This window comes from Ptiloglossa arizonensis, chromosome 11 (genome assembly GCF_051014685.1).
Source record: "Ptiloglossa arizonensis isolate GNS036 chromosome 11, iyPtiAriz1_principal, whole genome shotgun sequence".
Classification (NCBI taxonomy): domain Eukaryota; kingdom Metazoa; phylum Arthropoda; class Insecta; order Hymenoptera; family Colletidae; genus Ptiloglossa; species Ptiloglossa arizonensis.
In genome coordinates, this window is record NC_135058.1 from 14,753,301 (window position 1) to 14,776,558 (window position 23,258).

Below are 23,258 nucleotides of genomic sequence, written 5' to 3' on the forward strand. Positions count from 1 at the left end.
TCGAGGACCATTCTCGAGAAGCCGCTTCCTCGACCCGAAACGATTTCGAATCTCGCGCCGAAATTACGCCACGACGAGCACCGGTACTCGACGCGTTCTTTACCCAGATCGAACGAGATCCTCGGTTCCGGGACGGTCGATGCGTCGCGGGACCAGGGTCGATCGTGACGCGGAAAGTCGATCTCGGACACCGATTTCGAACGTTGGTCGCGTTTCGTTCGGTCGCGCAACGAGACGGCGCGGCGCGGCGCTCTCGAGGCGGTGGTGAACGCGCGAGGATCACCGACGGAAGGCGTCCCGAGTCGATCTCCGGTGACCGGATTGGCCTCCGGCGGATCCGTTGGCGCGGTCGCTCGATCCCTCGTCCTCGTTCGATTCGGTCGTTGCCACTGGTTCCTCTTGGCGGCGGTTTCGTCGAGAGCCCGGTAGTCGCCGCGAACTGGATCCCCAACCGGACAGATTCTAACCTGTAACTTTTCCCTCTTTTTAGGATGCAAAAGCTTCTTCAAGAGAAGCGTGAGGAGAAACCTAACGTACTCGTGTCGAGGGAACAGGAACTGTCCCATCGACCAACACCATAGGAATCAGTGCCAGTTTTGTCGGTTGAAAAAGTGCCTGAAGATGGGCATGCGACGGGAAGGTACGTACCGAATCGTTTCGCTCCGATCGGAGTCGGTCGGTGCTCGAGTCCCGATCGACCCGAGCCGTTTCCGATAGGGACTCGCGCTTTAAAATAGAGCAACGGCTGCGAATCGCCGCGTCCCGATCCGCCCCGCCCGGTACGGTGCTGCGCACCGCGACACGGCGCGGCGCGGCGCGGCGCGGTTCGGTAAGGTCGTAGTTCAGCGAGGCGGAAACGCTTCTATTTATTTGCTACGGATTCGCAACGCGTCGCGCGCGCGAACGCACGGGCATCCTTGGAACTCGTCGCGCTAACGCGGGACAAGTGCGCGTATTTATATCTGTACGCGTTCTCGTTTCGGTCGCGCTCGAGCTCCTCGAGGTCTTTTTTCGGCCGGCGCATCGATGCTCTTGTTCTTCGCGGTTCGCTCGATACGTCCGCGCGTTTCGACGCGTCCGCGGCTAGGAAACGTTCGGTTCGCTTTTGGTCTGGTTTCCCTGTAACCGTCGCGAGTCGTTCTTCCCTCCGCGAAGATTCGGAGGCGTCGATTTCCGCTCGGTCGCGGCTCGCGAAAACCCCGGAAAGGTTCCCACGGCTCTCCCCTTCCGAGATTGCTCGTTTTTCTCCCGTGGAAGTTGGCCGCTCGCCGCGCGATAACATCCGACCTTGTCGGAGCGCGCGCTCGCTGGTCACCGACGCGGACGACCCAGGTGTACTTATTTCCGTCCGAGGTTTCGCCGCTCCCCCTTCCCTCGGCCCTCGCGGGTAAGCGCGACGATCGCCTCCCGTCTTCCGCTTCCTTCTCGCGGAAATTGGGCAATTTTCTCGCGTTTTCCCTCGTTCTCTCCCGATCTCTCCGTCTCTCTCCTGTTCTCGCGTGCGCTCGCGCTCGCGGACAGATAGCATCTGACCTTGTTCGAGGCGTACGCGAGCGAGACGGTCGTCGACACGAACGGTCGGGGAGCGCAGTCCGCGTAACTTAGGGACACGGTCTCGGTCGAAGTTTGCTCGGATCGAAGAGGGAAATCGGTAGGCGCGCGCGGTTACGGCGGTACGGTCGCGGGTTCGTATTTTTTCCCACGAGAAGCGCGCCCGTCCGGAGTTTTCCGCCCTGTCGCGGCAACGTCCGCTCGTTACGAGGCCTCGAGAGTTTCGAGGCCGATTCGAAAGGCTCGCCGGCGAAGGGGCACGCAACGCGCCCGATGGCTCGCGAGTCCTCGCGCCGCGAGGGAAAATACGCCGCGACCGAGAAGAAGAGGTTAAACGAGAGGAGGCGGAGGAGAAACGGGGGATACGGGGGATACGGAGGATAAGGGGCTCGGGGAGGCTCGGGGAGGAGAAAATCGAAAGAAGGACGAGCGGCCGGTGGGAGGCGAGGAAGGGTACGAGGGAGAAGGGAGAAGGGAGAGGGTCGACGGAAAGAAGAAAGCGCATCCGCGAGAGGGGTTGACGGGAACGCCGGGCGTATCGGCGGTAACGGGGGAGGACGAAGGCGACGCGGACGAGAACCGAGACGAGATCGAAGACGAGGACGAAGACGAAGACCGAGTCGAAGACGAAGACGAAGATCGGGAAGAGAAAGGCCAGCGAGGAAGGAAAGACCGGAGGGAGAGGAACGAGGAGCAACCGGCGCAGGAACCTCGAAGCCGAGAAGGACGCTCGCCGGAGGGTCGAGAGCTGAGCCACGGGACGGAGACCGACCGGAGGAGAGGAGCGGACCGAAGCGGAGTAGAGTGGAGCGCACCGGAGAGAAGCGGAGCGGAGGGCGAGGTGCTGCGCCGCGCCGCGCCGCGCCGCGCCGCACCGCGGCTGGTAGGGGCCTAGAAGAGGGCTGCCGGGGGAACCGGAGGGGGCAACGGGGGAACGAGGAGGCGAGTCGGTGGTCCGAGGTCAGCGGGGTGCATGACCTTACCTCGGGGCCCCTTCCTTCCGTGGGGCCCCCGAGGCAGACAGGATGCGCTCAAGATTACCCCGCAGATACTGTCCGCGATGATTACAGAAATCTAGGAAGCCGCTCAATTTAATTAACCCTTAATTGCGAGTGGCCGACGACGACGGTACGTTTCGCGGAGCTTTCCCGTTCCTTCCTCCTCGTCTCGGTAGCTTCGAAAACGACCGCGACTTCGCGTGCCGCGAGAAACTCTCCACCGAGCCGAGCCGAGCCGAGCCGAGCCGAGGAAGCACCGCGAGCCTCCGATTTCGTTCGATTCCGTTCTCGGCGAGTCGCCGCGCCGACAAATTCCGCGCTCGGAGCGTTCGCGGAGCTCGCGTGGGAACCACCGCGATCCTTTTCGGCCCGCGAGCTCCCTGCGACCGAGAGTCCTCGCGAGGGCCTCGTTCGCGGACCACGAGCCCCGACCGGGCACCGGTAGGTCCCGCGCGCGACAAATTTACGAGATGTCCTCTCACCGCTACCGTTCCGAGACCTTGTCGTCGAGGCACGAAAATGTTGGCCGATCGAACGACGGAGCAAAAACGTGCCGCGCGCGTAAGAAAAAAAAAAAAAAATAAACGGGAAGTGGAAAGGGTCGATATCGGTCCGCGAGAGAGACGCGCGGCCGGTGGACGAGCGCTATCGATGCGGAGCCCGCGCCGGTGCGCCGAGCTGGATTTCACTTATCTCTCTCGGCGTCGAAGCGCGCGGCACGGCGATGCAACGACGATGCCCATTATGGCCGCATTAACCGAAATTAGACATTGTTTCCCTTGCCGGGCTGGAACGACGCAACAATGGCTGGACGACCGAAGCGGACGCTCGGCCCGCTCGAACGAACCTTCGGACCGACCGAACCGATCCGAACCGAAAGGACGAGAACGTAAAAAAGGGACGGGAGGAACCGAGATCGACCGGGATGGTAAAAATTACGCGAGGCCACCGTACGAACGGACGAACCGAGAGCGAGAGAGAGAGCGAGAGCAGCGTCTATACTCTCGCGCTTCTTGCCCTTTCTTTTTCGTCCCGCGGTCCGCTCTTTCTCTCCGTCCTGTACGTTTTTCTCTGTCCCCGATGTCTACCTTTCTCCCCAGCGTGCGCCAACAAGAGATTGCCGATATTACGGCAGGGTCAGGATCGTGACTTTAATCAATTAGCGAGGTTTCTCGGACCCGGGAAATGATTAGTAATCCGGCCGGCGGTCGATCCTCGATTCTCCGAGGTTCTCCTCGTCGCGGCGAATGGTTCGGCTCCGTGTCCGCTTCGAGCGGACCGATAACGCCGGATAAAGGTTCGTCCCCCGGGGAATCCGAAACGAAGAAGCGGGGAGCCGAACGGGCGGGGCTCGACGATCACGGTTTTCCGCGCGCGAGAACCTTCCGAGTCGTCGAAAGGAGAAAAGGTCGCTCGAGTAGCGTTTGGCTCGATCTCGATCGCGACCAGGTGACGAAACGTCGCGACCCAAAATTAAGCGCTCGACGACCGCGAGAACCTTCGAGAGATCGTTTCGTCGTCGTTGTTGCGCGACCAGAAGGATTCCGAGCGAAACGAAGGATTCGTTCCAAAGGTCTACTAAGCGCGCGGCTAAGAAACGAAAAAAAAACGTTCGCGACGTTCGCTAAACCGATCGACCGGGTACGCGTTCGCGTCGTTGGAAAAAAAACCGAGCGACCTTCGACCTCGATCCACGCGTTCGAAGAAACGGAGGACGTTCCGCGCGAAACGCAACCACGGACACCGTACAGCCATCGAGATTCGATTCGAGCGTTTCGAACGGTCTTGCCGGCTCGTCGAGACCCGCGCCGAACGATTTACGACGAGACCGCGTTTTTGCACCACCCGTGTATTTGCGTTCGAAATTAACGTTCGCGCGCAGAATCGCTCCGCGAGACGCACGCCGGAGCATCGCTGTCGATGGCTCGTCGATGGCTCGTCGATCGCCTCCTCTTCGATCACGCGCGCGGGTAATTCCCGGTGAAATTCGTCGACGCTCGAGAGTCGATTTTCGAAAACGAAGTGTACGCGCGTTTGTTCGAACACGCTCGAGCGATCCACCGGTCGGTCGTCGAGCACTCCGAATCGTTGCCTCGCTCGAGTTTACTTTTAGAAACAGCGTTGCGAGACTATCGCGATACCTCCTACAGCGGTTACTTGTCCGCTTTTTATTTATTTATTTACCGAAGAGCGATAAACGTATCGAGTTGCAGAAAAATAAAAACATTGCGCGAACGAAATTAAAGAGATTACGAGGGATCGTTTAACCGACAACGAAACTTCGCAAAAGATACATCGAAAGAGTCGAAGATCGAGGACGCGAGAAGCGTGGCTCTTCGGGACGAAAGCGCGTGCAAAAAAATAGAAATTTTGATACGAAACGGAGGTGTAAGAATCTCGATGGTGTCTCGAGCGTATCGTTCGCATCCGTGGCACGGTAAACGTCGAAAAGCGAGGACGAAGCGCATCGATCCCAATCGAATCGATACGTGCGCGCAAACACGGGCCGCGTCGACGATTAAAATCGTTGATCGATCGTTTCCGCGTAGCGTTCCCCGTAAATTCACAGGCGAGACGTTTCGTCGTCGGGACGAGGAAAACGTAGAAAACGAGAACGACCTCGAGACTTCCAAGGAAGCTGCCGTGCAAACGAGAACATCGACGACGACGACGACGACGACGACGACGACCAACATCGTTCCGTTACGCGCTAGTACCGACAAATCGATCCGCGAGATCCCCCGAGGCAACGAATGCGAGCAAAGACGGCTCTGTATAAACGCGGACGACTTTGACGGGATTCCAAGACGGCGCTGATTACGATTAATAGCGGCGGGGAGGCGTCGCGTCGCCGCGGTACCTTCCTCTCGTTCGCTCGGCCGTCGACTTTCGGCGGATCCGTTTCGTCGTTCCTTTCTTTTTTCGAATCGGACGCTCGTTCGCTCGCTCGCGAGAAATCGAAGTCACGATCGATCGGTCCGCCTAGTTTCGACGAGAAAGGTTCGCTCGAAACGTACTCGGGTTCTAAAAACCTTCTAAAATCTCCGATTTGAGACGTAAACTTGTCGCGGTCGTCGAAAAGACAATCGTAGAGGTACAACAACCCCGATTCGTACGCAAGTTCGACGCACACCTGTTCGGTGAGCCCCAAAGTGATCGAATCGGTCCTAGACCCGCGAATCGTTGTTTCCTACTCGTTTACGCGTCTCGGTGATCTCTTTTGCGGTTTCTCGAAAACCAGAGCCGAAGGAGGAGCGCGCGATGGTTTCGATCGGTCGAGAGCGCGACTCGTTGGGAAAATTTGGTCGGTCGGGTCGACGTCCGCTCGTTTTACCACGGATTGGAGGTAGCGCGTTGTGAAAAAAAAAGAAGCGTCGCGAACGAAATCGTTAACGCGAGGCGCAGCGCTCGGTCGGCCGTGTTTACTCGCATAATCTCTTTCCGACCATTAAAATACAAAGTAGGCATTACCATGACAAAACTGTCGTCGGGTCAAGAGTACCTGACACCGTTCGTGGGGGATTGCGATCGGAACTCGGGCTCGTTATGCATATTCAGAACGGTGCAAGGTCCACCGTAGCCCGTATTACCCTTTGTTCGTTCCCCCTGCTCGACATCTAGGTAAACTTTCCTTTCGGCTCGCGTTTCGCGCTCGTCCCCCTGCCTGCCCCTGGCTTCCTGCCGGAACGACGAGTTTTATTCGCTGTAACGGCGCTCGTTTCTCGGACGCTCGACGACGCTCCGTCCCGCGACTCGAGAACCGACTCCTGTCCTTCGCGACGCCCCGTGGGAAGCGCACAGCGAGAGGGCCAGGAATTTTCGTGCGTCGTTTCCGCTCCGTGGCGTTCGTCGCGAGCGATTCGTCCGAGTCTTTCTCGCTCGCTGTACGGCTGAGGCGCGCGCGCGGGGAACGTACTCGCGCGTACGCTAAACGCGCTCGCGCTCGCGCTCGACCGGGAGCTACCAGAGGCGACCTTCGAGGCTGTCGGAGCTCTCGCGCGATCAGAATGTGAAAGTTCACTCGGAAAAGGCGGTCAGCGCCACGTTGGTCGGGTTTGCGCACACCCACCGACGCGCTCGTTCTCCGCTCGTCTCTCTTTCTGTGTCCTTTGCCGATCACCGTAGAAACATCGATGCGCAGTCACGCGCGCTACTCTTCTCCTAGCCGAGCTTCGTTTCTTCGAACGGTCCTCTCCCGGTTTCTTCTCGCGCTACGAGGGAATACCGAGCGTTCCTCGAGCGTTGCACGCGACGCGGATCGGCGTAGAATTTCGCGCGTCCGCGTGAAACGGGCTACCGCGATCGTTCGTTTTCGAGACGCGAGAGAAGCTTTCCAACGAAAGGAACGTTCGCGATACGCGTACTCGAACTACGACTCGGAAGAACGATCTCGTCAACGTTGAACGAACGAGCGACAAAGCCTACGATTCGTCCATCGTGCATCGCGAGAAATCGATCTCGCACCGACGAGGAACGTCGATATCCCCTTTACCGGGCAAATCGAAACGTTCGCTTCTTTCGCGATTAATTAAATTTCGCGTCTCTCGCGCACCGTCGAGGAAAATATCCGTGTTCCGTAACGCGATGTGCGCTCCTCGCGATCCAATTAAGAGCGTTATCGTCTCCGCGAACCTTTACGATCGTTTCGTAGGTTTTTCTTTTCCGGAACGCCGTTCGGTTCCGTTTTACCGAAACGATCGCTTCTCGCGGTTCCTGTCGCTGTCGCGTAACAATAGCAACGTTAACGATAACAACGATAACAATATCGAGCCGTACGAGGATCGTAGATCTTGCGACGCATCTACGAGAAACGCTCGCCGAAAATCGATGGCTACTTTCCACGATACTTCGTCTCGGTGAAGTCGAGTCGAACGATCGAGCGAGTTCGACGGAGAGTCGCGATCGCGACGGGAATACTCGAGGCGGAGAGAAAGAGAAGGAGAGCGAGACGAAACCGAGAGAGAGAGCGAGAGAGAGAAAGAGAGAAGGTAGGAATAACGGAAGGAAGGGGAAAGCAATTCCAGTCGGAGAAAAGAGCGCGATGCAAATATCGCAACAGCCGTTACCTCGTAAAACTCACCTGCCTTGCGTCGCGAACCAGTCCCCGATAGACGTGGGCAGATACGCGACTAACCCGTCCATTCGCGCGCGTTCCACGGTTCCAGCGTCGTTACCGCCGCGAACGAGAACGTTCCAACCGCCTCGAATTCGCGACGGATCGAGCTGGAAAATCGCCACAAGTTTCTCCGTTTGCGATGTCGCCTCTTTTGCGTCGATCGAGTCCAAGTTCCCGGGTCAGCTGGAAATTGGCGGGAATCGAAGGGGTCGAGAGTCGCGAACGGAGCTCGACGAGACGAGGGAATCGATGCACGGTGGAAAGTCGAAGACTCGGTGAAACCGAGGAGGCTCGGGAACCAAGGGAACGAAAGAGGAAGGGAGCGAAGGAAGGAGAATCGGACGTTGGAGCGAATCACGGTCCGAAAGCGGTCGCGTCGAGCGTGGGACGGTTCGAAAGACAGTAGGTCAAAAGAGCGTTCTCTCGGCCGCGAACCGGAACGGAGGAAGGACATCGCTGGGAGAAATTCCTCGGCCGGGAGGCTCCCACGCAATCCTCGTGGACGATTCGCGCGATTACGCGTAATCGGAGGGTCGGACGGGACGCTACGGAACGGGACGGGACGGGACGGGACGGGACGGGGTCTCGGTTTCGAGGTCACGGTGGGGTTTTTCCTCGATAGGGAGGATTTTCGGCGGTTCTCGCGCGGTTAACCGTAAAGAGCGATAACTACCGGCTCGGTGCTCGTTCGCGAATCGACCCGAGACCGGAGGCGAACCGAAGAAAGCGGATATTAATAACGCGGCCCGTACGCGATTCTCGCGCGGTCCCTCCCTCCCTCCCTCCCTCCGGCGTCCTTCTCTTTCGCGAGACACGCCCGACTCGTCGACTCGCTTCTCCTTTCGATCTCGTTCTCGTTCTCGTTCTCGTTCTCGTTCTCGTTCTCGGTCTCGTTCTCGTTCTCGTTCTCGTTCTCGTTCTCGTTCTCGTTCTCGTTCTCGTTCTCGTTCTCGTTCTCGTTCCCGTTCTAGTTCTCGTTCTCGTTCCCATTCTCGTTCTCGCGCTCGTTCTCGTTCCGTTCCGTTTCGTCTTCTCCTCGAGTCCGTTCGTTGTACCTTCCTCAACCTCGACGTTGCTCGCGCAACGCAAGACCGTACCGTCGAGTAGCATGCGAGCGGAGGCCTCGCCGCGAGCAGACACCGTGGGAATGTTAGGCGGGCCCACTGGCCGCGCGCGCTGCCCTCTCCGCTTCTCCTCCTTTCTACCTTTACGCTCCTCTCTTCTCCCTTATCCTTGTCTCCTCGTTCCTCTTTCCACTCTCCTGGACGCGCGTAACCCCTCGTAACGCCGTCCGATCCTTTCCCTTTCGAATCTCCGCGTTCGTCTCTTTCGTTCTTTTCCGGATCTTCGACGCCGCTCTCGAGATCCCCCGTTCCCCGTCCCGTCCCGTCCCGACCAGCTCCGCTCGGCCCGGCTTTGTATCTTCTAATTTGCGCTTCTACGAGTAACGGGTTACGGCGAAGATGCGCGCGATGATATCGCCGTTCTCCGTTCTCCGTTCTCCGTCGTTCTCGCTTCCATCCGACGCTTCGAGAAACCCGACTGCGATATTTTCTCCGTACACGGTTTCCGCGTTCGTCCTCGTCCAACGATCGAAACGTACCCGCGACGTTCGCGACGCTTCTCGAGAGTAGACGCGAAGAGGAGAGTAGAGAGAAAAAGGATTCCCTCGAGTTCGAATCGAACCGAAATTGGCGAGGCACGATTGGAAGAACTTTGAGGAGAGTTTCGCGGCGAATCGCGGAAACGAGGAAACGTCGAAAGGAGCGCGATTCGCTTCGGCGATACCGATAGCGTCGATTCGACGCAACGACGCGACGCTACGCGACGGCGATGGAGGCGGTGGAGGCGGTGGAGGCGGTGGAGTCGGTGGCGGTGGCGGGAGAATAATGGCGAGCCACCGGCGCATCGCGTCCATTCTCGTCCATTCTCGTCCATGGGTGAGCGCGAGCGGGATCCTCGCTGGAAGGCGAGCACGGCGAGGGTAATCGCCGAGGGCCCAAGTCGGTAACCTTCTTTCCGGCGAAATTATCATAATGGCTCGGAACAGAAGCATGGCCCGGAGCGACCTCCGCTCGCTTGGAAACTGGCTGCCACGATGCATATTCTCTCGCCATCTTCCGCGAGTCTCTTAGACTCGACTCGACTCGTCTCGAACCGGTGCGCGGTGGGTTTACGCGCGCTCGCTCGCTCGCTCGCTCGGTCGCTCGGTTGTTCGCTCGTTCGCTCGTTCGGTCGCTCGGTCGCTCGTTCGTTCGGTCGAACTCGCCTCGGTTGCCCTGCCGGGGCAACGGCAACTGTACACACGCACACCTACGTCGCTATAGGTACCCCTCGCACGGTAATTACGTGACGTATTAATACCAGTTATTCCGCGTCGACTGGTTCTCCGCCCGTCTCGATCCGCAGGTGTATTTCGGATCTCTTTCTCCCTCTCCGAAGGCTTCTCTCGCTCTCGAGTCCGCGGTTCTCCTCTTCTCTTCCTTCCTTCCTTCCTGGCTGCCCTCCCGTCCGTCCGTCCTCCTCCCCGGCTCGCCCCGTTCCTTTTCTTCGCCCGCGTTCCATACCTCCGTCCGATGTCGTTCTCCTCGTTTTGCAACGCGCGTACGCCCCCTCCCGCGAAAGGTGGATAGACGTTTATTAGCCCGGAATAACGATACAGAAAGGCTCTCGGGAATGCCAGCTTTTATTCGACGAGCGGGCGTCGAGTCGAAAAATCCGCGAGACTCTCCGCGTCCGTCTCGCACCGCGCGTTCTCGATCCACCGGGGACCGCTGAGAAACTTCCGATCGGATCTTCGCGTCGATACTCGCAACCTATTCCCGCGAACGAGATTCTTCCTATCGAGTATCCGCGGAACGAAACCGGAACGACCTTGGAAACCGAGTCCCCCGGGGCGACGCGGAAAATTTCTTCCAGCGCCGGATTCCGTCGAACGAACGAACGTCCCTTCCCTCGCGAGGAGCAACGGTTGCGCGACGCGAACTACGGCGATAACCGATCGATCGATCCGCGATATCGATCGAAAAGATCGCGGTCCGTACGGTTTCCAATTTTCCAGACGTTCCGCGCGAATAACCGGTTTGCGACTCGAAGACCGAGCCGAGTGCCTCGGTAGCGAGTTCCGGGGACGAGCGAACACCGTCGAAAGAGTTTCGGAAGATCGATGCGCGACGCGTTGCGCGGTTTCCGCGTTGTCCTCCTCCTTGCCCGATCTCTCTCTCTCTTACCTCCGGCAATACCTCGGGACGCTCTCGTTGCCCCTTTTTTCGTTCCACCGACCGTGTCGCCGCGCGAGGGGACGAAAATTCCGACTGTACGTTTTTCTCGCCGATTCACGGTCGTCCCGGACGACCGTGTAATTTATACGCGCGACGTTTCTCGGTAACGAAGCGTACCACGAAACGTCTCGCGGTACCTTTCTCGCGAAAAGGTCGCGTCGTCGATTCGGAAGGTGGTTCCGGTCCGTGGTACTCCGGGCGATTCCTCGTCTTGGGTGGAATCGGTTCTCTTTCCGGTCGATCGCGCGTTGCGTCACCGGTTTCCGAGCGGAGGCACCGCGTCGAATTTTCCGCTCGGACGCCTCGGCTCGAGTCGTAGGTTCGAACGCCGAATCGGTTTCGAGGCCGACGTGGACGATTCGGAGGAGGATTCCGTAACGGGCAGCGGTCGAGGAGAGAGAAGCGAGCGGCGAAGCGGGGAGAGAGCGTCGTAGTCGCGGTAACGGGACGACGATACGGAAATCTTAATAGCATCGACTCGCGGCGCTTCTCACCGGCCGCCTACTCTTTGGCTCGGCACCTTCGAGCCGGAACTGCCGCTCGAGGGGACGAGCACCCGCTTATTAGCCGCGTAAAAATGATTCCGTGTTGCATCGGCCACGCGATACGCGGCTGGCTCTTTCTCCTCTCCTCTCCTCTCGATCCGGCCGGTCTCTCGGTCGATTCTCTTTCCTCGTCGATACGCTCGACTTCCGTGTCACGAAACGCGACCGGGTAGCCTAGCCGTTGCGAAGCTTCGCCGATCGGACGAGTCTCTCTCCGATCGAGAAACGCGATCCAGGGGTTTTCCGCGAACGATCGAATTCGGTCGGTCGACCGAGCGCTGAACGGACTCCTTCCCGCTGAGAATCGGCCGGCGAAAAAATCGAGGGACGACCGAAGAGCGGCGAGACGCGCCGGAGGAACGGAGACCGAAAGGGGGGACTCGGGTAGAAGCCGGGAAGCGTTCTTCCCATCGCCGGCCCGTTTCGTTGCGGGTCCGCCGCAGGGTCTCGCGTAGGTGTTTATTTATCGTCGGAACCCGCGCGCGGAGAATTAGTACCGAACGATGCGCGCCTCTGTAATCTCTATTTGGAGCAATTATCCGACCGATCCTAATAGACCTCGAACGAGAGGTTCGGCTCCTCGGGTCAATGGGACATTTTTCGGCGTCGAATTTACGCTCGAGTCGATAGCAACGGAAGGCCGAACACCGAAACCGGTCCGGATGGCGCGTCGAAATTCGAAGCGAACCTCTCGATCGAAAACACCGCGTCATCGGACACGTTCGAGACGTTTTCAAAATACATCGCGACCGACTCTCGCGAAACTCGGACCGTTCGAACGAGAACCTTGTCAGAGGTACGACCGGTGGAGAGGAGAGACGAACGTTTTTTCCCTCCGAGGGGAAAGTCCGCACGAAAATTAGTCTCGAGAGTCTCGTTTCGTTTCCGATCCGAGGCACGGAAGATCCGACCGATCGAAAATCGGAGAGCTCTAACGCGCTATTCGCGGATCGCGCGATCGATCTCCCGTTAGAAGCGGTATCGGCGACACCGAAGGCGAGGAGAGAAAGTGCCTCGCGAGCGACGTCGCTGAATACGAGGCGCGTTACGAGGAGCGGGACGTTTCGCAACGAACGGAGCGCGTTCGTCGTACATCGGTCGCGTCTTCGTCGTCGACGATCGGACGCGCACGGGATCGAGAGAACTCGAAAGAAACGACGAATCGAGAAACGAAGATTTCGGAGCGACGAGGAACAACCCCGAGAGGCGCGAACTTCGAGGAGAAAAACCGCGATCGGGACAAGGTACGGGACGCGGAGGAAAGCGATTCGTCCTCTCCCCGTGATTACGAAATATCCGTGGACCGACGTTTCGAAAGAACTGGTTTGGAGATTCCGAAGCGTGCCCGCGAGCGTTACATAAATCGCGCGTCCGAAGATCCTCAAAGTTTCTACGCGTTTTGGGAGCACCGTATCGAAACGAACAGACGCTGGTAACGATCGCGCGGGATTTTCTTCCTCGGGCATCGAATTCGCGAAAGGAGGCTTCCGGAGCGCTCGAGGAATACCCACCGCGCTCGAACGCGTAAAAATGAACAAAGTTTCGGATCGTCGGTGCGCGAGGAGGCCGCGAGCGGACGTTTTCCACGGAGAAGGCGAGACTCGAGCTCGTTCGTCCCGCGTCTACCTACCGAACGACCCATTGACCTCGTCCCGATGCCCATGTAGGTCGTTACCGTCGGAGAAATTGTAGGCAGTCGGATTTCGCGAGACGTCCCTCCTCTTCCTTTATTCCTCGGTTCTCGCGCGGCACGTTTCTTAGGCTCGCTGTATTCGCAAAGTCCGTCGAACGGCGGTGTCCCGGTTACGCGGCGAAACGTACGCGTACGTGGATCGGTCGGATATCGACGCGCGATGGAAAATACGAAACGAGCGAGGAACTCGCTGCTCGAAGCTACGAGCGAGTTAGTTTCGTTCCGAATCGAAGCTCCTCGCGAAGGCAACGAAATTCAATGAAATTCCACGAGTCGACGAACGTCCGAGCGCGAGCCGAAACGTCCGAATCGAGGCGGTGGAAATCGAAAGCGGAACTTTCCGATCGGGCGTGAAAATTTTCGGGATCTTTGCACCGAGACAATTCGAGATTCGAGGATCCGGTTTCGCGATCCGTTCCCATTTCCGTGGTCCATCGTGTATCCTCGCGCGTTCTCCGCGGGGTATCCGGTGCCCCCGCGGAACGACCGCGCGCACGGTCTCGAGTTCGACGGAAGAGCGCCCTCGCGCGTATCGTTCCGCCGCGTGAAATTTCTAAGCCGTACGTCACGGCCGCTAATGAAATTCCTTTCCGCGCGCCGCGGCTCGCCGCGCGATCGTCTTAATCAACGCGCTGTCGCTGCGGACGAAAAAAATTAGCATTTTAAATCACGCGCTCCGCGGGTGCTCCTGCCCTCCCTGCTCCGTCCGTTCCGTTCCGTCCGTTCCGTTCCATTCGTCTCCTCTGCCCCCTCCCCCGCGCGGAGTAGCCTCTCGCGCGCTGCGCTGCGCTGCGCCGCGCCGCGCCGCGCCGCGCCGCATCGGCCGGTACGCTCCTCGCGTTCTTTTATTTCCGAGTCTACGTCATCTCCGTAATTCGTTTATTATCGAAGAGGAGAAACGGAAGATTGATCGTCGTTTCTCGATGTTTATAATTATTTTGAACGATGCCTGGCGCTCATTGTGCATCGCGCGAAGACGAATACTCGCTCGCGAATACGGTTGGCGCGGTTGGCGCGGTTGGCGCGAGTCGAACGAGGAAAGCGAGAGAGGGCCTCCTCGTTCCCTCGGCGGGTCTCTGTTCCGCTTTCTCGACCCACTCTCGCTCTCTCCGTCCGTCTCGCGGAGCTCGCGTCGGCACCATCAATCCGTGTCCGAGAATTTCTCTATGGCCGTGCGTGCCGGGTTTCTCGGTACGCGCCGTTTCGAGACTTTGAGCTCGAACGCCTCCAATTTCCTACCGATCTCGGATCCCCGAAGGATTCGATCTTCTCGTTAGGAGAATCGTCGCCTCGAAACTCGAGCGCAAACCGGAGACGCGGGGAACGATATTTTCGCGAGTCGTCCAACGCCGGCGCTTCTCCTCCTCGATTTTGGAACGAAAAACCCGCGTCCTCGATAAGTCGGAGGCGCGCGATCGCGCTCCTTCCTCGCGATCGCTCGACCTACGACCCGTCGCGAACAATTATTCACCGTTGTCGCGAACCGAGGAATTTAGGCGCGACGATCGAACGCTCGCCGCAGAAAAATAACCGCGCGCCTCGAACGCGACGATAACGCGCAATCTCCCGGCGAGCGTCCTCTTCGCTAGAATTTTCCCTCGATTTCTCGGTTACGCGATACGCGGAACGATTCGACCGGCGTACCCGCGTCGAGCGCTCTCGGCGTTATCCGAGCGAGCTTTCAGGGGTTTTCGGAGGAACCCGAGACCGATTCTCGAGTCATCGACGTTTTCGTCCACCGGTCGTCGAACTCGCGCGGACGAGATTCTTCGCGTTTAGGGAACATCGCGATCCTGGTGTATTCTTTTCGCGTGGTCGTCGACTCCGGTGTAGCTGGTACAAGTTTCGAAAGGGAAGGCTCGAAAACGCGAAACGCGGAGAACGCGATATTCTTTCGAGAGGAGGAGGCGGAGGATAGAGGGGAGCGATCGGTCCCAGCGAGGAGGCGGCGATTTCGCGGATCGCGCTCGCGTCCAGCCTCGGCGCGGTGGAACGCGCGCGGAACGATGTCTCCGGCTCCTCGGTTTTTCGCCGGAACCGTGAAGCACGCGGCGAGGATCGGGAGGAACGGTGACGAGGGGCGGAAGGGAGTACGGGAGGACGAGAAGATAGCGGAGACGGTGTTCGTTAGCCGCGGGGCGGAGGTTGGAATTCAGGCGGTGCGCAGCAGGGTGCCGTTTCTCGTCGAGACCCGATCGAGAGAGAGGGAGGGAGGAAGGGAGAGAGACCGAGAGGAAGATACCGAGGGATCGTGGGAGGAAGAGAGAGGATTCTATTCCCGCCCCCTCGGTTTCTTCGTCTCCTCGGCTTCTCCTTTAACCTTTCCCCGGCGATCGGCTTTCTTTCGACGAGCGGACCCGGACGATCCTCGGAAAGCCCGCGCGAGCGTAACTCGAAATACAGTTAACCCCCCCGTGCGCGTTACTCGACTCCGCTCGAGCGTATGGTCCGGCTTATTACCGAAGATTAACAGTAAACTCGAGGAGGGAGATACGATCTGTACGACGCTCGCCGCGTAATCGCGGCATCTCTCTCGAAAAATCAACCGCGGTAATAACGCCGAGCGATCCAACGCTCGCCGCGGAACGCGGGATACGTCGCGAGCGCGTAACGGTCCGCGAGGACTCGAGCTTTCCTTTCGTTTTTTTCCCGCGAACGCGGTGATCGTTGTTTCTTCTCGCGTCTCGAGCGTTTGCTCGCGCGCAATATTTGCCGGTCCCCGTGGAAGGGGACCGACGCGTCGTTCCCTCGGTCCGAGACTCGGTTCGTTCTCTTTGGAGAACCTTGGACCCGCCGAGGGGACGATTTCGTTCGCGCTCGCGAGATTCGAGGACCGTTCGAAACGTCGTTGCTCTCGATCGAAGAAACGGGAGTTACTAGAGCGCGGGTCTCGTATCCGTTTGCGCGTCGAAGGGCCGAAACCGTTGAGCGAAAGAACGGTAAGAGGTCGGTCGACGCGTCGACCGTTTGTAAGAACTCGAGTCTAGTCGGTGTTGGTTCGCTTGTTTGTTGCAGCGGTGCAAAGGGGTCGAGTGCCACCGTCGCAGCCGGCGTTGCCAGGTTTGCCCGGACAGTTCGCCCTGACGAACGGCGACGCGGTCGCGTGCGCCAGCCTGAACGGTCACTCTTACCTCTCCTCGTACATTAGCCTGCTCCTGAGGGCGGAGCCGTATCCGACCTCGCGATACGGACAGTGTATGCAACCGAACAACATCATGGGAATCGACAACATCTGCGAGCTCGCTGCCCGATTGCTCTTCTCGGCGGTCGAGTGGGCCAGGAACATCCCGTTCTTCCCGGACCTCCAGGTGACGGACCAGGTCGCCCTGCTCAGGCTAGTCTGGAGCGAGTTGTTCGTGCTGAACGCGAGCCAGTGCTCGATGCCCCTCCACGTTGCCCCGCTGCTGGCCGCGGCCGGTCTCCACGCGTCCCCGATGGCGGCGGATCGCGTGGTGGCGTTCATGGACCACATCAGAATCTTTCAGGAACAGGTGGAAAAGCTGAAGGCCCTGCACGTCGACTCCGCCGAGTACAGTTGCCTGAAGGCCATCGTCCTCTTCACCACAGGTAACTATTCCCGTTTCGCGCAACGAAATCGGGACGTAGGTACGCGGTGAGCGATTTCCGCCGGGAACGAGATTATCTCGGACGGTGGTCGTATCGCGGACACGGCACGGCACGGCACGGCACGGCCGCCCGTCTTTTCCGTCTTCCGTAACCGGCGCGCGACGATCCTATCTCGAGAGCCGACTTCGCTCCTGGCGAACATCGCCTCGCCTCGCCTCGTCTCGCCTCGTCTCGTTGTCGTCGCCGTCGCCGTCGCCGTCGTCGTCGCGCGAACGCTCGATCCTCGACGAGCTTAGAGAAGCTTAGAAAGGGACAATGGTTCCCGCGAGCGGTGGCAGCCCTGCCGGAAGAACTCCGATCGCGACGGCCCTCTTGACGCGCGGCGTTCGCTCGCTCGGTCGTTCTCGGCCCGTCCGTTGATCGTGCCTTCCTTCGTGTGGCTTCGTCTAATCGACGCGAAGATGTTATCGCCCATCGCCGCGACTGTCATCCAGGACGCGATCCCCGTTCCAGCCGTTCGCTGGACGAGATTCGCCGAGGCGACAATGCCGACGAGCCGACGATCGTCATCGAGCGAACGGAGAGACAATGCTCGCTCGCGGTTCTGATTCCCCTCTCCCTTCGCGTTCGAGCTCGTTCGGGCTCTTTCTCGGCCCTCCTCGCCTCTCGTTCTTCCCGAACCGTTCGACGATCGTCGCGATTACGAAACGCGTTGATGGAATATTATTTACTTACGCGCGACGCTCGCGAGTACGTTTCCACGAATCGACGACGCTTTAAAAGACCGTTACCGTTAAACGTTCCCCGCGTCGTTCGATTCTCTCGTTTCGCGCGTTCCCGTTCCCGTTCCCGGTAATTATCCGCCGGGCCATCTACTCCCGTCCCTCGAGGAATCGCGAGTCGCGCCGCATCGCGACCATCTCCGGGACTACCGGTCGTAACGCGAGCGAACGATACGATACGATCGTTCGAGACCGTCTACCTCGAAAATCCTCCTGCCCGCGTTTACGCGATACGACCGATTCCTTCGAAAACCTCCGTACGATGGTTTCTCTCCGGTTCGATTTTTCTTTCCACCGACGGCGGCTCGACTTTCCAAATTATCGGAGCGGAACGTCCAAGGGAAAAAATTACCGAGGATTCCGTTTCGATTTACGCGGTCTCGCGATTGGGGGCCCTCCCGCGTTCGGGGGCCCGGGCCGATATCGTTGCGGTGGGTGGCCGATGGTGGTACGCGGCGCGCGGCGCGCGAGCGGACGCGTACGCGCGTTCCTCGTTTTTCGAGGGGAGAACGAGGAGAACGAGGTTGGCCCGTGCTAAACCGTCTCGGTGTAGATACGAGACAACCGGCTATTTATTTCCGTGCTATATGGCCGCGCTTAGCTCGGCTTAGCTTATGCTAATGTCCCGATTCTCGGGCTTTCTCCTTCCACCCCTTCGCTCGGGCTACCCTCTTTTTCTTCTTTTTCTTCTTTTCCTTCGCCGCGAAGGACCCCGTTTCTTCTCCTTCCTCTCCGCTTCTTCCCCCGTGGTTTCTTTTTTCCTCGTATCGTTCGAGGGACCGCGTGGATCCCTTCGCGACGGTACCGGGGCCCTTGCCCCCCCGCCGACCGACCTCACCCCGCACCAGCTTTTTTCCAACCGCGGAGATTCCGCGAGACACCGCTAGTTCGAAGCTGGACGCGCGACGTCCGCGGAGAGACGGATCCCGGGAAACGTTTTTACCGGAACCGCGTTTCGCTCGAGGGCGACGAGCTTCGCGAAAAAAGTGGACCGCTCGACGCCGATTTTAACCCCTTTCCTACCGACCGCCGTAACGTTCGACGTCGTCGACGCTCCGTGCCGACGTTTGCCAACTCGAGTCGTCGGTTGCGTTATCGCGACGCTCGAAAACAACACGACCGCGTCCACCCTCCCACCGGTGACGACCCATACGTTATCGACGATGTACGCGCGCGCGTTTACGTTTTATTTTTAGTTTCGATTCGCGTTCGAAAGAGCTACCGAACGGTGCTCCGACGCACGACGCGATCCGAGCCTTCGTAACGGACGCGATCGAGAGTTCCTCCGCGAATCTTTCGTAGTACGATCGAGCGGAAGAACTCTTCCGAGTAACGCGAAGATCCGGATGCTCGAGACGCTGCCGTAGATTCCGTCGTGCTCGGAACGTTGAACCGTCGAGGACAGGTGTCGACGCTTTATCCTCGAATTAGAATTTTCCGAGAGAGCCTCGGACGCGCGCGAAGACGCTTCGACCTTCTCTCCTCGCGAAGACGTACGCGCCGAACGGGTAATTCGAAAACGCGGCTCGTTCTAGCTCCGTCTTCTCCCTTTGATCTCGATCTCCGTCGAGCGACGATGGAGGGGCAACGACTCTTTTTTACGCGCCTCGTAACCGCGGATCACGTGTCTAATTGTTCGGATAAAACGGTGGAACGAGGGCACGGTGCATAAAGTACGTTTAGCTCGCTAGATCGACCGTTCCAGCGCTTCGGCTTTCTCCTGTGCATACAAGAGCCACGTACCCGGTGGCGGGGAAACGAACGCGAAACGAGATTCGAGCGACTCGCGTCGCCGCGGAAACGAGAGATCGCGACGAAATATTCGGCAGATCCTCCGATCGGAAAACGAAGCTGAGAAACCGTCTCGAGAGGAACGGAGAGGACGAGAGAGCGATCGAGACGAAGAATCGAGACGTTTTCGACGAGAGTCGATTCCAGCGCGATACTGCGCCGAAGTTTCGGGACGTTCTCCGGTTCGGCGCCACCCCGTAGAGGAATGCAAAGCTACGATGCAGATATATTTATGCGAGAGGGTATTACGGCGAGTGCTACGTGTATCTTGATGGGAAACACTCCCACGATTATGTGGCGTGCGATGCAATTCCCTTTGCCTTGGCCAACCGGGCGAGCAACCACCGAGCCGGCGTACTCGCTACCATGCGCTTTTCGTTTCTCGACGGCCTACCGACTATCCTTCTCGGTATTAACCGCGTAATTAACGATACGACCCGAAGCCGGAGACTTTTTACCGACCGCGTGGAATCCGATCGACGAACGTACCTGTCGCCTCGATGAAATTCCTCTCTCTCTCGCTCGCTCGATTTTCTCCAAAATTTCCGCGTCCGCTCCAACTCTCTTCGATTCTTGGCACGAGTTCCCTTCGGTAGATTTCGCGTTTCGACTACTCGTTTCGACGGTTCTGCGTAACGATCCGATGCGTTACGACGAGATTAAATTTCCTTCTACCGCAACGAGACCTTTCGCAGATACTTCTTCCACCTTCGGGACGAGAATTTCGTTTCGCGATCCCGTTCACGATTCGGCAAAGCGGGAGGAATAAATTTACACGATTTTTCAACGGTACGATGCGATTTTTAACGTTTACGTGAAGGGCGTGGAAGTACCAAAATTCGGTTCGTTCCTCGCGCGACCGTGACACGATTCTACTCTTTGTCTCGAGCGAGAGCCGAACGGGACGACTCTTCGTTCGCGGAAATCGCAAAGAAGATGAAAATTAAATCCGCGGTGCGCGTCTAAATCGTCTCGGGCCGATCGCGACTCGTTCCTCGCGATGAAGCAGACAAGCTCCGCTCCGGAGGGACCGCTCGAGGAGGGGCCAGAGTTCTCGGGGTCCGCTCGGTCGTAAAAGTCGCAGGGACGATGTCGCGAGGGACCGATCGTTCCCCGGCGCGGGTCGTCGCGAATATTCGCGTTGGAAATTTTTCAAGACGGTGTCGTCCGACGAGGAAAGACGCTCGGCGTCCATCGGAATTGTCCCGTCGGTGGGAGATCGTCGTTGAAACGGAACGAGGAAATTGCCGCGATAAGCGAGCGCGATAAGAATTTTTGCGCGCAATCTACGAAGAACGCGCGATGGTTTCCGCGCGTCGCGTCCAATCGCGAGGAGGTTACAGCGCGTCGAAGCGGACGCGCTGTAAACGGGGGCATCGCGGAGACGCGAGGAGAAAGTAACCGCGTTCGTTGCTCGGTTCTAGCTCGCGACGATACGTTCCTATTCGGTGAGATCTCGCGCGGGCAACCGGATTTCGATACCGCTAACCTCTCGCTCGGATCCTCTGATGGGATCCGACGATCCTCCGGGGAAAATGATTCGAGGCCGCGACCCTGACGTCGTTGCACCGAGGAAATCGAATCAACCGCGATCCGTCGACTCGAACGCGCCCGTGCAGCGATACTCGCCGAAAATTCCTCGAACGTCTTCGCGTCCCGACGGCGAGCGAGCGAGCGTGCGAGCGAGCGATCTCGTAAATTTCACCGATCGGTGCGAAGAAAACGACTCCCGTCCTTTCGCGCCTGGAACGACACCGCTCTTCCGCCTTGTCCGTTGTCTCTTTGGAGAACGTCCAACGCGAGTTGGTACCTTTCGCACCGTAAACCGAATCGAAACAACCCGTTTCGAAGTCTCGCCGTGTACACGACTCGATACTCGCGATTCCAGCTCCGTTTGCGCTCGAACGGTGCAGATTTATAGCCGACTCGAGGTTCGTACTCGAGTATTTCGGAACGTTCGTCGCGATCCGAAATCTCGAGGCCGCGGCCGGGACACTTGGGAAATTTTTCCTCTTTTATTCAGTGCCGGTCGCCGCAACTTCCATCGAGAACGAGCTCGTAGAGCAACGCGAACGAGCGAGAGCGCGCGGATTGACCAACGGTGCCCATCGATCTCGCGATTTTTCATTCGGATCGGCAGCTTCCTTTCGAAACTCGTTAGGAAAAGTCGTACGTAATTTCGCTGGCGCTGTCCGCTCGGTCGATGGCTCGGTTTTCCACCGATTGCGCACTCGTGGTAACCTCGGTTACCGAAGGGTCTTCGATCGGGCACCGATGGCGATAATTACGGTCCAAGTGGTTCGATCTTGCGTAAAATTACGTCCGGGGAGGAGAACGACGAACGAATAAATTGGCCCGATGCATTCGCAACGATCTGAAACGCGAACGACGAAAAGTCTCCTCGTCGAAGACGTTCGTTCGGTACCGTATACGGGAATTTGGTCGCGCGACGACGGGGAGCGGAGAGGATCGCGATCGAGCGGAACGAGCTCCGGCGGAGCGCGGCGAGCCGGGTGGATCGGCTCGCGGAGCCAAGGAGGGGAACGAAGGGCTCCTAGGACCGAGCGACGAAGCTGAAAAATCCGTCTCGTGGAGCGTATCGACGTTGCTTCCGTGCGCCGACGTTTCCAACGATGTAACGGTACGCGGGAACGAGTCCGACCGATGTAAATTATCGTAATCGAGATAATAACGATAGTATCCTCGGTACGCGGCAGAACGCGCTACGATGTTATTAAGTCCGTCGGAAAGTTGTGCCCGCTCGATTTACGCGCCGTCCATCGAGAACGTCCGTGAACGAACACGGAACGATCGACACCGCGAGAAACTGCGACTTCTCCGCCGGTCCTCTTCGAAACGCAGGCTCGAACTCGCCTTGCAAACGTTTCGTGAGACGTTTCCGCGGTTCTTCGCTTCGATCGTATCATTGGGTCGAACGCTAAATCGCGACGAGCGACGGTGTCGCCGATCGTTTCGAAAGCCCGGCTCTTCGACGATCGTTCGCCGATGCATCGTCATTGTTATTACCGTGGTTGCACGGGTAAAGATCCTTCGACGACGATGCACGGAGAATACGCCGCGCGAACGAATGCGACGAGCGCGCGAAATTACGCAATTTCCTTAACGAGTTTCGAAAGGAACGATCCGAAAAAAGATCCGAGACGCGAACGACGATGCGTCGTTGTTTTCTCATATGCGTCGCGGTGCACGGCTTCGATCGAAAACGAGGAAATTTCACGGGTGACCCGGTCGAAGCGTCGAGTTCGGTTATTCGAAGCCTCGAACGCGGCCACTGTAGATCCAGTTCTACTATATATCCGCGACGTGTCTTTGGTACGAGTCGTTTCAAAAGAGACGATAAGGACAAGATGACAGGGCAGAGCGTCGTTCGAGGCGAGGACGTTGTTTTCGATGCATCGGGATTTCGAATGACGCGGCTTCGATTCGACGAAAAAAGTTAAAAAAGAATCGTTCGGCCGAGACCTTGGGACGGTTTGGCGTCGACGTCGAGGAAAACCGAGCGGGGCGGGAAGAACGAACGCGGACGATGAAACGCGAGCAAAGGTAAACGCATAAATTAATGGTCGCGCGGAGAGAAACGCGGGCACGGAAGACGTCGCGTACATTGTACGTTAATCGCGGCCGAGACCTTTGTCGGTAATTCGGGCGAGAGGTTAACGCGTCGAAAACGCGAGGAAAACGCGGGGCGGGCCTGGTAACCCAAATCGGTTCGATTTCCACGCGTCGCGGTGATGACGCCCGATTGGTCGCGATGACGGCAACGGTCGTTAATATTGGCCCGTCCCCGATCCGACTGGCGCATTATCGACGCGTTTATCGTTGTCGTTATTATCGCCGTCTGTCGTCCGCGCTCACCTGTTAACCTCGGATAATTTATCGACGCGGCGAAACGACCGCGCTCTCGAAACGTCGA

The 23,258-nt window shown here is 58.4% G+C and overlaps 1 protein-coding gene across 1 annotated transcript in view; it reads left to right on the forward strand.

Moving 5' to 3' along the window:
• The window catches only part of Svp (COUP transcription factor 2), an 85,399-nt gene that overhangs the window by 14,428 nt on the left and 47,713 nt on the right, over positions 1 to 23,258 (forward strand). Inside the window, exons 2-3 of the mRNA XM_076322813.1 lie at positions 491 to 640; positions 16,200 to 16,751. Coding sequence (XP_076178928.1) covers positions 491 to 640; positions 16,200 to 16,751 — 702 coding nt within the window. The remainder of the gene's footprint in view (positions 1 to 490; positions 641 to 16,199; positions 16,752 to 23,258) is intronic.